Below are 14,638 nucleotides of genomic sequence, written 5' to 3' on the forward strand. Positions count from 1 at the left end.
GATATATTATTTTAATTTAATACTGTGAAGCTGCTTTGATACAATTTGTATTGTGAAAAGCGCTATATAAATAAACTTGACTTGGTCGTCTCCACCATGGCCGCCTGAAGGATCGTCTCCGCCCTGGTCGTCTCCACCATGGCCGCCTGAAGGATCGTCTCCGCCCTGGTCGTCTCCACCGTGGCCGCCTGAAGGATTGTCTCAGACCTGGTCGTCTCCACCGTGGCCACCTGAAGGATCGTCTCCACCCTGGTCGTCTCCACCGTGGCCGTCTGAAGGATCGTCTCCACCCTGGTCGTCTCCACCATGGCCGTCTGAAGGATCGTCTCCACCATGGCTGCCTGAAGGATCGTCTCCGCCCTGGTCGTCTCCACCATGGCCGCCTGAAGGATCGTCTCCGCCCTGGTCGTCTCCACCATGGCCGCCTGAAGGATTGTCTCAGCCCTGGTCGTCTCCACCATGGCCGCCTGAAGGATCGTCTCCGCCCTGGTCGTCTCCACCATGGCCGCCTGAAGGATTGTCTCAGCCCTGGTCGTCTCCACCATGGCCGTCTGAAAGATCGTCTCCGCCCTGGTCGTCTCCGCCCTGGTCGTCTCCACCATGGCCGTCTGAAGGATCGTCTCCGCCCTGGTCGTCACCACCATGGCCGTCTGAAGGATCGTCTCCACCATGGCTGCCTGAAGGATCGTCTCCGCCCTGGTCGTCTCCACCATGGCCGCCTGAAGGATCGTCTCCGCCCTGGTCGTCTCCACCATGGCCGCCTGAAGGATTGTCTCAGCCCTGGTCGTCTCCACCATGGCCGTCTGAAGGATTGTCTCCGCCCTGGTCGTCTCCGCCCTGGTCGTCTCCACCATGGCCGTCTGAAGGATCGTCTCCGCCCTGGTCGTCTCCACCATGGCCATCTGAAGGATCGTCTCCGCCCTGGTCGTCTCCACCATGGCTGCCTGAAGAATCGTCTCCGCCCTGGTCGTCTCCACCATGGCCGCCTGAAGGATTGTCTCCGCCCTGGTCGTCTCCACCATGGCCGTCTGAAGGATCGTCTCCGCCCTGGTCGTCTCCACCTTGGCCGCCTGAAGGATCGTCTCCACCATGGCCGCCTGAAGGATCGTCTCCGCCCTGGTCGTCTCCACCATGGCCGCCTGAAGGATCGTCTCCACCCTGGTCGTCTCCACCATGGCCGCCTGAAGGATCGTCTCCACCTTGGTCGTCTCCACCATGGCCGCCTGAAGGATCGTCTCCGCCCTGGTCGTCTCCACCATGGCCGTCTGAAGGATCGTCTCCACCCTGGTCGTCTCCACCATGGCCACCTGAAGGATCGTCTCCGCCCTGGTCGTCTCCACCATGGCCGTCTGAAGGATCGTCTCCGCCCTGGTCGTCTCCACCATGGCCGCCTGAAGGATTGTCTCCGCCCTGGTCGTCTCCACCATGGCCGTCTGAAGGATCGTCTCCGCCCTGGTCGTCTCCACCATGGCCGTCTGAAGGATCGTCTCTGCCCTGGTCGTCTCCACCTTGGCCGTCTGAAGGATCGTCTCCACCATGGCCGTCTGAAGGATCGTCTCCGCCCTGGTTGTCTCCACCATGGCCACCTGAAGGATCGTCTCCGCCCTGGTCGTCTCCACCATGGCTGTCTGAAGGATCGTCTCCGCCCTGGTCATCTCCACCATGGCCGCCTGAAGGATCGTCTCCACCCTGGTCGTCTCCACCATGGCCGCCCGAGGGGTCGTCTCTGACATGGCTGCCCGATGGACTGTCTGATCCGCCCTGGCCACCTGATAACTGGCCTGCTCTGCTCTGGACGCCTGTCCAGTCTGCTCCGCCCTGGCTCAGCCCTCCCGTCCCTCCCTGGTCACCTAAGACTTTCAGACGCGCTAGGTGGGTACTGACTGGGCTGGTTTCCCTCCCTCCCCTCCCTGTCTTTGTGTTTTGATCTGTCTGTCTGGTCTGTTGTTGTTTGGGTCCTTGTTTACCTGAGTGTGTTCACCTGTTCCTTGTCTGAGTGTGCTCACCTGTTCCTCTTGTTCTTAGCTCCCTTATCGATGATTACAATCGCCAGGTAGGCTCTCCTGGGAGTGCCAGAAGGCACTCTTAGGGGAGGGGGTACTGTCACGGTTCATCAATCCATGTGTTCATTTTGTGTATCTGTTTGGTTGTTGTGGGTGTGGGCTCTGAGTGTGTAGTGCTTGTTTGTTGCTTAGTAACCAGCTGATCACTTAATCAGTCTGCAGCTGCAGCTAGTTACTTCTGTTGTTAGCTGCCTATATCTAGCGGGAGTGATTATTGCCTGGTGTCAGTTCGTCACTATTGTTACTCTTGTTTATGCTCTCTTACCCAGTTCCGGTGCCTGAGTTCCTTTAGTTCTGAGTTATTTCCTCGATCTCGTATGTGTTCCCAGACTTCTGGAGATCGTTTGGAGTTCTCTTCATTCCAGTTCCCGGTTGGCATCCACATAGGATTATTCATATCACTCATCCTCTCCGGTGTATTTGTATCCTGGTCGCCTGCCTGCTATACGTGGTGTTTTGAGTATATTCATCTGTTCAACCTGCCTTCAATAAACTGTTTGCTTGCATTTGGATCTACGACTCTCATTCTGACAATATCAGTTTAGTATACCAAAGCACAATTGCAGGGTATTTATATTAAGTACATAAATATGTAAATGTATTTATAGCATACTTAGCATAAAATAAATTTCATTCAAATACATTTTAGTATATATATATATTTTTTTTTTTACTAAGGGACCCTTTAAAGATTTTCTTATTTTGTAAACATCGATAAAATTTTATATGGAAATTAAAAGAGTTTTAGATGAAAAATTATCATGTCATTACACCTGATTATCAATAAATTGATACAGAGTCAAGAGATTTAGTTTATTTTGTAATACTGTTCATGCTGTTTTTTGGTAGTATGCAAGAGGATGCTTTGGCAACACCTGGAAAGAAAGCAAACGTGAGTGTTTGGTGTACTTGAGATCAAAGCTGCAAGCAGACGCCCCATTCTTCACCTCATGAAGAAAAGAAACAAGGAGACCCTTGTTCCCATCATCAAGAAACATGTCAAACGTCAAAGTCTAGCTGTGAGTGATGAGTGAAGAGCATATGCCAGTCTTTCCCAGGAGGGCCACAATCATGTCAGAGTCAACCACAGCCAGAATTATGTAGATCCACAAACAGGACTACATACTCAAGACATTGAGAGAACGTGGCAGACTTACAAGAGGGAAGTTTGGTATAAGCAGGGATCGTTCTGAGAAGGCTTTAAATAAACAGCTCTGCTTCATAGAGTGGACCTACTGGTTAGAAAGAAGATATAAACATGGAGTACTCGGAAGACTTCTCAAGGTCATAAGTCAAGTCAAGTCAAGTCATCTTCATTTATATAGCGCTTTTAACAATGTAGATTGTTTCAAAGCAGCTTTGCAGAGATAAACGTATAATATAAGGTAACAGAGATTGTTTTGGCTTTATAGCGGTTCTTTAATAAAGTTATTTTCCAGCTAAAGTTAGTTTTGATTGATTTGCTTCCATCGCAACGATCATTTGTTATTAAATTAGGGGCTGCTAAGACGACACCATTCTCTCTACACAGAATTTAAACGCGAACCTGTGAGAAACGCTGATGGCGTTCACATGCGCATTAAGAATGGGTTCTATATTTATGTGCGTTTGAATATATGTGCGCAGGTTTGGAATTTCCTACAAACCAAGCCTAAACAAAGTATTGGCGTTTCCTTATAATTTTTGATACAGAATTTTATTTTATTTTGTCTCTTTGGGGTAGGTACGCGAATTGAGTTTCCCGACGACGCTTTATCTGTAGAGTGGTAAAGGGATCCTCCATAGGGAGAGACTAGTTGGCACTTCAGCACTGCGTTGGATCGGGTCCAGGCGAAGGTCCTTCATCAGATCTGGATACGGCCTGGATACGGCAGGCTGCGGGAAAACCTCGGGATAAACAAAAACACTAATATTAGCGTAGATGCCATTCTTCTTATGATGTAACGAGTACATCAGGATTTATGGGAAGTGTTCCCGGTTCCGGCTGACCTAATCTATGCAGCCTAACATTGAATTATAGAAGTCTATAATGTATTATGTGAATGCTAGGTCAAAGAGATGTGTCTTTAATCTGGCTTTGAACTGACAGAGTGTGTCTGCTTCCCGGACAATGGTAGGAAGACTGTTCCAAAGTTTTGGCGCTAAATAGGAGAAGGATCTACCGCCAGCAGTCGATTTTGATATTCTAGGTATTATCAACTGGCCGGAATTTTGAGATCGCAATAGACGTGAAGGACTATAATGCGTTAAGAGCTCGCTCAAGTACTGCGGAGCTAAACCATTTAGTGCTTTGTAAGTGATCAGCAATATTTTAAAATTGATGCGATGTTTAATAGGGAGCCAATGCAGTTTTGACAGAACTGGGCTAATATGGTCGTACTTCCTGGTTCTGGTAAGAACTCGAGCTGCTGCATTTTGAACCAGCTGTAGTTTGTTTATTAAGCGTGCAGGGCAACCAGCCAGTAGAGCATTACAGTAATCTAGCCTTGAGGTCATGAACGCATGGACTAATTTTTCCGCATTTGTCAATGAGAGCATATGCCGTAATTTAGATATATTTTTAAGATGGAAAAATGCGGTTTTACAGATACTAGACACGTGACTTTCAAATGAAAGATTGGTATCAAAGAGCACATCCAGGTTCCTAACCGACGACGAAGACTTAACAGAGCAGCCATCAAGTGTTAGACAGTCATAAGGAATAGTAACCACTGATCAGTTTAGGAAGTATATGTAAAAGTTGCTGGTTAAGCATTAACTTGTACCCCCGCCCACCCCTCATTGTCACAAAGGCAATATGTATTAATTAATTATTATTTTTTTTGCCTTGGTGTTGTTTATAACTTTGAATCTTGGCCTAGCATTTGAAATGTTGTTAAAGTAGGTTGTTGTTAACTATTCGAGTTTGTTTGTTTCTTTGTTTTTGTGGTTTGATCTTGGACTAGGGCAGTGCAGCATTTTATATTTTTTCAAGTATTGAGAGAGTTTTCTCATTTTGAAATGCTCAATATAATGTTTGTCACATAATCAGATGGTTCAGATTTGCTGCTGATACCCTAGTAAAGAATAGGTTGCATTATTTGTAGTCTTTATATTTGATTTAATAAAAGTGCTTTCTTTCTCTGATGTGCTGCCTATAGTGTTTGTTCTACTTCAGTCAGGTATGCAAAACTTCTCATTTTAAATGGTAAATATGTTGCATATAATTAACGGAAAACTGTATGTAATTTGTTGATAGCTTATAGACTTGCAACTGTTTTTCACTGTAATAGGATAGTCCTAAATGATACATTGAGAATGTCTGCTAAAAGTCTAGTGATCGCAAATTATATATTTGTTGACAAGCAACTGATCTTTAGTTGATTATCAACAGATGGTAAATTAAAGATTTTTTTAGTTTTTAATCAGTTTAAATAGTCATTAATTTGATGCATTTGAAACCCCTTGTTGGTAGACAGCTTAGACGAAGTTGACTCAATCTACAGAAAGTTACAATTGGTTAATACCCTGTTGCAAAAAAACATATTGACAGTCAACAGGCACTTTTTGTAATTAACATTTGAAATACACTTGTCTGTTGAAACAGTGTTGTTGAATGTCAACTGATGCACTGTTGACATGCTACTGAATGGCTACTAATAACTAATAGAGTCTCAACAGATGGACTATCAAAATAAAGTGTTACTAAATAGCTTAACAACAAGCACTTACTGTAGCGGACAGTTTCTCAATATCTCTATTATTCATATCTCTATTATTCATATCTAGTTATTAGTGTTTTTACCTTAATCTTTCATCTTTGACCTCTTACATTTGATTTCATCTCTGTCATTATGTTACAATCAAAAGTCAAATAAGCAGAGCAGAGATTTCTGTCATATATGGATGAATATTGTGACGTTCTGCAAGACTGTGTCGATCGTGTCTTTAATACGAGGCTGTGCAAGCTAGGATGATGAAAGTGCTTTAATGGTTCTTGTGTTTATTCAGATGATGAGGCTTCATGCTGTTGAAGAAGCTTAAGACGACAAAAGTGCTTCTGTTTTGACACTGAAAATGATTCTGTCGCACAAAGGTAAAAAATGAGCCACTATCAGACAATCACATAGCCACCTCTTTGTCTTATTCTTCCATCCAGATGAACCTCCATGTCATCTTCATGTAACAAATGACACTATGTTACAGTGAATTTCAAAAGAATACTAATGTACGGTTGCATCAGTTGTTTACCACCAAATTTCCGTCAGGAGCCAATGGCGAGTTGCATCATTGCCAATCAGTGTTAATGATGAGGACTTGCATCTACACATCTTCTGAACCAATCCCACCATCCGTAAACATGAACCCTGTAAATATGTTAATATGTTAGCATGTTATCTGGTCCATAAACTCAGCAATATGCAAATAATTCTTCTGTAAGAGGGGACACATTACCACATTGGTCTATTCTCTGGAACGCTTGGCTTCGATTGGCTCCTGAAGCTCCCGGTGGTGTTGAATCATGGGAGTGAAGGTGTCGTCAGTGTCTTCAGCTTAAAATGAGCTGTCAGTCTCACGACAAACTTCACACTGCGCTGAAGACCACAGGAACTTCAGACAGGTAAGAGATTATGCTTATCATGAAACACTGAAAGGTTTCTCTACTGACAGAAACTTCATAAATGTAACAACTGGTGGTTTAAGATGATTCATATTCAGTGACACTTATTGGTTAGGCTGTCTTGAAACAACCAACTGAGGTCACTAAATATTATTCAACTTAATGTTTTGACTTAACTATGAATTTGTATCACTGCATCAACTCAATGAAACTATCTTTTGTAGAGCTGCTTTACAGTTGAAATTAAAATCATAATGATATTTGAACTGAACTACTCTTTATTACTGTGAAGCTGTATTGTATAAAGTGCTATGAACATGACTTGACAATTCTAGTTTAATCTAGTTAATATCACAAAGTTGTCATGAGGCTGCTTGTTTATCTTCTATGTTTGTATTTTGTGCACCATAATTATTGTACTGTTCTATTATTTCGAAAAAGTCATTGTATAGAAGATTTTTGTACTTAATATTTTTTCATATTTCAAACAAAGCAGATTCCTACTGTGACAACACAATATAATGTGACAACATGCCCCGTTGTAGATGTAACTTGTTAAATGAACTGTAACAATCATGCTTTTACTAGTCAAGACTTTAAGGTTTGACTAAAGAATATACATTTTTAAAATGATTATTGAAAGTGATTATTCTTTAACAGAAAGTCTTTTGTTGTATTATGAGAGATCGTCACATGTGATGCCAAGGCATCTGTAGGGAAATACTTTAATTCAACATGTATTTGTGCGCATGTGAACTTCAGTTATTGTGCAAGTGTGTAGAGTTTCATGAGTCCAAACAGTGAAATTCACAGTGAAACAGTGAAATTCACTCATGAATGTTATTATCGTGACATAAAGTCAAAGCTGTTTCAGTGCTGTTTGAATGGGGAGCAGAAAAGCACAAAGCAAGAGTCTGATTGATCACTGTTTGTGTGTTTCAGGGGTTGGTCCGATCACTCAGAGAGGATGATGGAAATCACAGAGCTGTTAAGATACATCAACTCCTCTCTGCTCATCAGTCACCGGCCGCTGAACGCCTCTCCAGTCGAGCAGACCATCTACGCTAGTTGTGCACACATGCCCACCGGCATCATCTTCTACCTCGCGCTGCAGTTCATCAACCTGTTCCTGGGCATCCCGGCCAACATCATGGTTCTGTGGCTCATCCGTAAGAATAAGGGAGACTCGTCCACCTCGGACATCTTCATCGTCCATCTGGCCCTGCTGGACACTTTCTTCTGCCTCACTCCTCCGCTGGAACTGGCCAACATCGTGTATCTGACCTCCAGCAGAATCTTGAACGTCCTGCTCTTCTTCTACGGCGTCAAAGACTCGTCGGCGCTCTTCTTGTCCTGCATCTGTCTGGACCGATACATGGCCGTCTGCCATCCCATCACCTTCACCGAACTCAAAGACCAGCGGCATCGCTCTGTGTGCGCCGGCGCCGTGTGGCTCTTCACTTTAGTCTACGCCGCAGCAAAGGGTTCAGGAAACATCCCTCACTTTCAGAAAGTCTTCACCGTCATGATTCTGGCAGCGTTTGCGTTCATGCTGTTCTGTAACATCTCTATTCTCTGGGCACTCAGACAGTCGGCTCCAGGCCGAGACGAGAGGCATCCCGTCAAGAAAAAGGCCTTCAAAATGGTCATCATCATCTTGGCCATCATTGTGTTTAACTACTTCCCGCCGGTGGCTCTCTTTCCATTTCAAGAGTATTTCTTTCCGGAGGTCTTCCACTGTTACATCCACTACATCACCTTTGGCTTCATGGACATCAGCAGCAGCATCCAGCCGGTTCTGTATCTGTCGCGGGAGAAGCTTCACAAAGTCCCGTCGTGCTGCTCGAAAAACACAGAATCGACGGATGATCCTGTGTTCACCGTCCGCCATTGAGTTGCTGCTGTTGGAGTATTTCACTGATCAGATGCACTGAACTACTGTAATAATGCAGGTCTGTGCGTTCTGTGTACGTAAACAATGTGTACTGTTATTATATTACAGTCATTAGACTCTTTCTGCAGCTGTTTTATGCTTAAGTTTGTTGGTTGTGAGGTATGCGTTGAATTTACATGCAAACAAGCTGCTGATGTGTGCAGAGAAACATGTTGCTATGAGCATATTTATTTGCAGTGGATTGTGTGTCACATCAGCCTCATGAGCTCTTCATTTACTTATGTCTGTAATTCTGGATTAATATACATCATATGAGACTAGATGCCTGTTTTAAACAATTGCATTTTTCACAACATTGCACCATACACACACAGTATATGTATATATATTTTGTGGCGGGAGGAGCAAATGACAGACACAGTGGGAGTGGTGTCAGGCCTCAGAGAGCCATTTTATGAACATAAAGAAACATAAAATGACCAAAAAGAGGGAAATAAAGTGTTAAAACAAAAGGGGGATCTGGTGTCCTCGTTTGCAGTGGCGGGAATCCCTCTGCGATCCCCTCCTGGACCCACGAGGACCCCAGCGTGCACAGGGAAGAGGCCGGTCTCTCGAGGAGACGCGATGATTAACATTGACGGTGATTCATACTTCATATTCTTCAGGTGTGCCTCATCACACACCATCAATTCTCCTCTGCAGCGCCTCCTCTCCAATCACACACACTCCAGTCGGGAACCTGGCGAAGTTAAGGGACGGGGTGGCACTGATTACAAGGGAGAGGCAGCCGTTCCGTCAAAATATACTCAAACACAGCAGTCGTTGTTATTCCAGTGTAACAGGGTTAGTAATTCAGGGAAGGAGGCGGGAACCGGCGATCGTTTTACACTTTAATAATCATAAAATAAACTAACACAAAATGAAAGTAAAAGTGGCAGCCCGTCACAGACGACTGCCACACACACATAAACAAAACATAACATAAAGCCAGGCCTGGTCCTCTGTCGTCCTTCACTGACCTAATCCATCACAACCATCCAATCAATTCCCCAGGGACAAAATCAAGCCCCGCCCACATTTGTTCTTGTTCCAGAAGCGCTTCACTCGGAAATACAACACAACAGGAGAGTAAAGACCAGCGCAACTTTCCTTTCATGCCGACTTTAATGCGCTTATAAAAGATACTTATGTGTAAAAGTTCAAGAAGTTCGATTAATAAATTTACATTATTGCATTTAGCTGAGGAAACAATTCAATGGCAAGACTGGTCATAACTTTAAATCAGTAGATTGGTCTAATTTGAAGACAAAAACAAGATTTACCCTTGGTAAACAGCTAGTTGTTCAGACCAGGCACCTGTACCATGAAGTCGGTTTAGGCGGGTAGCCAGGTAATTTTATGGTCAGTTTGCGCCAACCATGGGTTTTAGGTACTCTGAAAGTAGCTTGGCTTTAAGCCGTGTTCTTACACTGCACGGCTAATCTGCTACGGGGCGGAGTCAAGAGCTCAGACTGAAGTTTGACCAATCAGCTGTGAGCAAAGAGACATCTAGGTGATGAGACTAATTCCCAGCATTTGTTACAATGGCTTCCCCTTTTCTTCCAAATCCTGCAGACATTTCCGTGCAAATTGTTAGACGAGCACTTTGTACAGAAAGAGTTTTTAGGGACAGACAAAATCCATTGTCCATGTCCAAAATTGCACATAACAAATTAGACATTTCGAAGCCCTTACTGTTACTCTACCTCATCCTTACTAAAAACACTGTTTGTTGAACCATTCCTCGAGCTGCAGGGGTACATTAATAGCTTCATTGTGTTCCCTGGACATTTATCGACCATGTCCATAAAAGAGGGCTTTATAAATTTGCTGGTAAGATATACTGATAGGGTGACATCACATGAACTAATTTAACCTTTTACATTCACTTGTTTTCAAAAAGCAGATTTCACTTAGAGCACTTAAATGTATTATACAATACAGTACATGTTTAGAATGATTTTAAATCTTTATTATTGGTTTAATCTTATGATAGTATCCCCTAGAGTCATTGGAGCAATAGACTGCACACAATCTCCACAGCTCTAGGAGAACATGAGGCAGATTACGTGAACAAAAAGTCCTTTCACAGCCTTAATGTACTGTACATGTGAGAATCATTTTTATTTTCAGTGAAAAAGAACATCAACATAAATGACAATGATCTACTGTACATTTAATCTGCAGATGGCTTGTGATTAAGAATGTATGATCACAATATTGGACAGGGGCTCCTCTAGGGTTTCTGGGCCCCATGGTTGATTTGTAATCCGGGCCCCAAATCCCAATTATTTTATCTTTTTGCCACGTGTAACAACAATCATTATCTATAAGCATAGCAATTAATGCTGTTAAAGAGACAGTAAAGAACTAACTTTAAAAGTTTATTAAGTGTACTGAAATTATGCATTTATAACTATATACAAATAATTAGTTGATTGTGATATTAATTCTGCTACATCAAGTTACTTCTATTAACTGACCCTAATATTTCTAATTAATCATAACAATTTATGATTTATTATTAATATTTCCCCTTTGAGCTAATTTGCTACAGATCCTTACATAGAACAATGGACTGCACTGCATGTTTATGTTTATGTTCATATAAAAAAATGTCATTTAGAATTGGATTTAGATCCAATCAATGCATAGAGTTTTAGAGGAAGAGAACAAGAAAGAAGAGGTTGATGAAGAGGAAGGAAGGCAAATGTGGAAATTACCGCTGTGTCCCAATGTGAAGGCTGCATCCTTCGAAGGACGCACCATGTAGCCTTCGTAGGATTTCCTAATTGCGCAACCAGGTGTTCCCAATCACCACTCCTGACGCCAAGCAACAGTGCCAGAGGACAGCTGCCATCCTGATGATTCATTTGATATAATTTGATATAATTGAGTATACAGACAGAATTGGCTATTGTCGTTTTTATGTTTAATATTTTACTGGAGGACATGGTGAGGATGTTTCAGCCGCGGCGCTGCCGGGTCATGTATTTTCGGCTTAGCCAAGACCATGGCCAGCTAAATTAGGCTGGTTTGCTGCATCCCAATTCAGAGGCTGCGTCCTGAACTGGCGGATTACACTTTCAACTGTTCAAGTATTGGGTGTTAAATACTTGAACTTACGTAAATAATGTAATGATATATGAAAAGAAAAGAACACAGGCCTCTCTCTCTCTCTCTCTCTCTATATATATATATATATATATATATATATATATATATCCTTGATGCGATTTTATAGGCTAGTGTATTCTTTTTAATATGTACACAAATGGACCATGGTGAACATACATGTTTTCAACCCTGTTTGAATATAAAACCCAGTTGAATGTAAAAAAGTCCAGTGAAAACGGTACTATTGTTTTACATTAAACTACACAAAAGTATATAGTTTAAATGTAACAACCTTGAAAATATTCAGAAGTAAAATGCAACATACACAGTAATGCAGTAAAAGCCTAATATAAATGCAAAACCATCATAAAGACCCTGACAAGGTGCTTTTTTTCCCTGCAGAATACATACCTTTAGTTTTACTCTTGGTGGTGGTGCTTCTGGTTGTGCTAGTGCTGGTGCTGCTAGTGCTGGTGCTAGAGCTGGGGCTGCTGGTGGTCTGGTGCGATCTGACCAATCAAATTCCACCTTTTTTGTGCGACAAAGCAGTCAGAAGAGTTATTGATTAACTTCGGTGGATTTGAACTTGGCTTTAACTGAGGCAATCTGTCACGACACATTAAAGAGCCAAAAAACGGTAGGCCTATTTTATTTTTGTTTGACTGACCAAATTTGAAAGTTGAGACTTTGTTTCATATTAAATATTACCTGCTCGGTCCTGTCTTTCAGCGCGTTGTCAGTGTCCTCTATTTTTCACTATTTTACCCTATTTGAGGGTATAGGGCACGATTTCGGATTCAACCACAGTGTTTGAATGGTGGGTTCGTTATTATTCATGAAAAACACAACAACAAAACAGTACAATGGCAAACGCTTATATTAAACATAGAACGTTTATTAAAATAAATAAATACATTAAAGAAACTATTCCCTCTGATTTTGTTTCATTAATAAAGTTTGACTACTCGCAGCAGTCTCGCATTCGTTTAGAGCTCGTGTGAATTGCATGTATAAAATGAAGTTCACGAGTTCACACTTACAAATAAGTCAGATAGAATAAATGCGTATTTGGCGTGCTGTCCGAGGAGAGGGCGGGCTCGGTATTCGGCCCGAACCCAGAGTACTCCCCCCGTATTCCTGGCTGTGAAAGAACAAGCCAAGAGTGAGGAGTCGGGGTGGTGGAGGGATGCTGAAAACTGTCAAGGAATATTAGGTGAGTTGACAGAGTGAATATATATGCTTCCTCATGCTGATAGGGTAGACATGGTAATTGTTTGATGACGAGTTGATTGATTGATTATTTGAACGTGCTCCTCCCGAACTTTGTTTATAAAACATCATTTAACGAACAACCTCGTTCCATCAGGAAACGCCACATGAATTTCACTGCGCTTTATGAAGTCAAGTCAAGTCAAGTCAAGTGTATTTATATTGCGCTTTTCACAATACAGATTGCATCAAAGCAGCTTCACAGCATTAAACCAAAATAACACAACAAGGTTGTTTCTAGTGTAAATTTATTGATTGATAAAATTAAATTAATCTCCCCAAAATATCCCCAACTGAGCAAGCCAAAGGCAACATACGTTGAGGGAACCGCTGTATGGCCACGACTTAATGTTTCATCCGTTTCTCGTGGCCACGAGTTTTATTACATGTGGAGGCGTCCGGGACCGTTCAACCGAGAATTTCATTCAAGCCAAGCCAATTTAAGAATGCGCTTCAGGTGTATTTCACTTATAACGTACCCATGTCTTAATGCCAAAGACCGCACTATATCTTTATATGACATTCCTAATTTAAAGTAAAATGCTATTTCTTCTGTCATCTCCATCTCTGCTGTAGCCAAGTCTTTGCTATGGTACGGTTACAGTATTGGCCGCTGTGGTTCCCTCAACATAACTCGTGGCCACGACAAATAGATGTCGTTCTCTCAAAATATGAAGTCGTGGCCACGAGAAAAATATATCGCTCCCTCAACGTATGATCTCGAGGCTATGACTTTGCATCGCGTGGGCATGACATAATGATGTCGTTACCTCAACAAAATGATCTCGTGGCCACGGCTTATAATCACGTTCCCACGACTTAATATGACGTTCCCACAAGATATTATGACGTCCCCACGACTTAATATCACGTTCCCACAAGTTTATATGTTGTGGCCATGACAAAAATAAGTGAACCGAACATGTCCCCTCCCGGTCACCGTACATTCATGATTATTAGGCTACCGGTATACTAATCCTCCTGGCGCCGGGTCTGAGTGAGTAGGCCTAATTTACTCTCTTACCTTTGTTCTTTGATTAACATTAATGACACTCCATCTGACACGCGTCACATTTTCTCACAAATCTCTACATTCATTTATGATATTATTTGAATCATTTGCTCTTATGAGGACACTCGACAAAACTGACATTTTGGCATAATTTGTGTGTTATGTTTTGTTCAAGGCCGAAAAGAGAACTCGATACTGACGCGCGTCTTTTCCGTGTGTGTAATAGGCAGGACCTTCAGCGCGGCCTCTTGTTTTGTCGCGCTTGAATGGTTGAGCGTAATCATACAACGCTTGTCAACTGGTGACAGAAAATAATTGCTTTAAAATTGCTTTAAAAAAAAGTTGCGGTGCTGCGGTGGGCAAGTGATGAAACAGGTGTTGCGACTGAACACCGTAACACCGACTATCGTGCCAAGCCTAATATATATGTATATATGGAAAATAACAATGTCTTCTCTGTTAACCAAATGTTTTTTAAACATAATAACACGCCAAATTGGCTAGTGGTTTTTTATTTATTTTACCTTAATTTTACCAGGAAAAAAAAAATCACATTGAGATTACAATCTCTTGTTGATAAATTTGATTGAGGTAGGACTCGAATTCAGTATGTGAAATAAAAACCTGCAGCTTTAGCTGATTTT

At 42.4% G+C, this 14,638-nt stretch overlaps 1 protein-coding gene across 1 annotated transcript; it reads left to right on the top strand.

The window, feature by feature from the left end:
* Window positions 1-6,648: 6,648 nt before the first annotated feature.
* Window positions 6,649-8,557, top strand: LOC311088665 (proteinase-activated receptor 3-like; the record flags this gene model as incomplete). Its single annotated transcript, XM_084122908.1, has 2 exons — window positions 6,649-6,663; window positions 7,606-8,557. The coding sequence occupies exon 2, from the start codon at window positions 7,631-7,633 to the stop codon at window positions 8,555-8,557; it is 927 nt and encodes a 308-aa protein (XP_083979034.1). The 5' UTR covers window positions 6,649-6,663; window positions 7,606-7,630.
* Window positions 8,558-14,638: the final 6,081 nt, after the last annotated feature.

The sequence above is a fragment of the Abramis brama genome (assembly GCF_963993115.1).
Source record: "Abramis brama genome assembly, chromosome: 8".
In the NCBI taxonomy this organism is placed as follows: Eukaryota; Metazoa; Chordata; class Actinopteri; order Cypriniformes; family Leuciscidae; genus Abramis; species Abramis brama.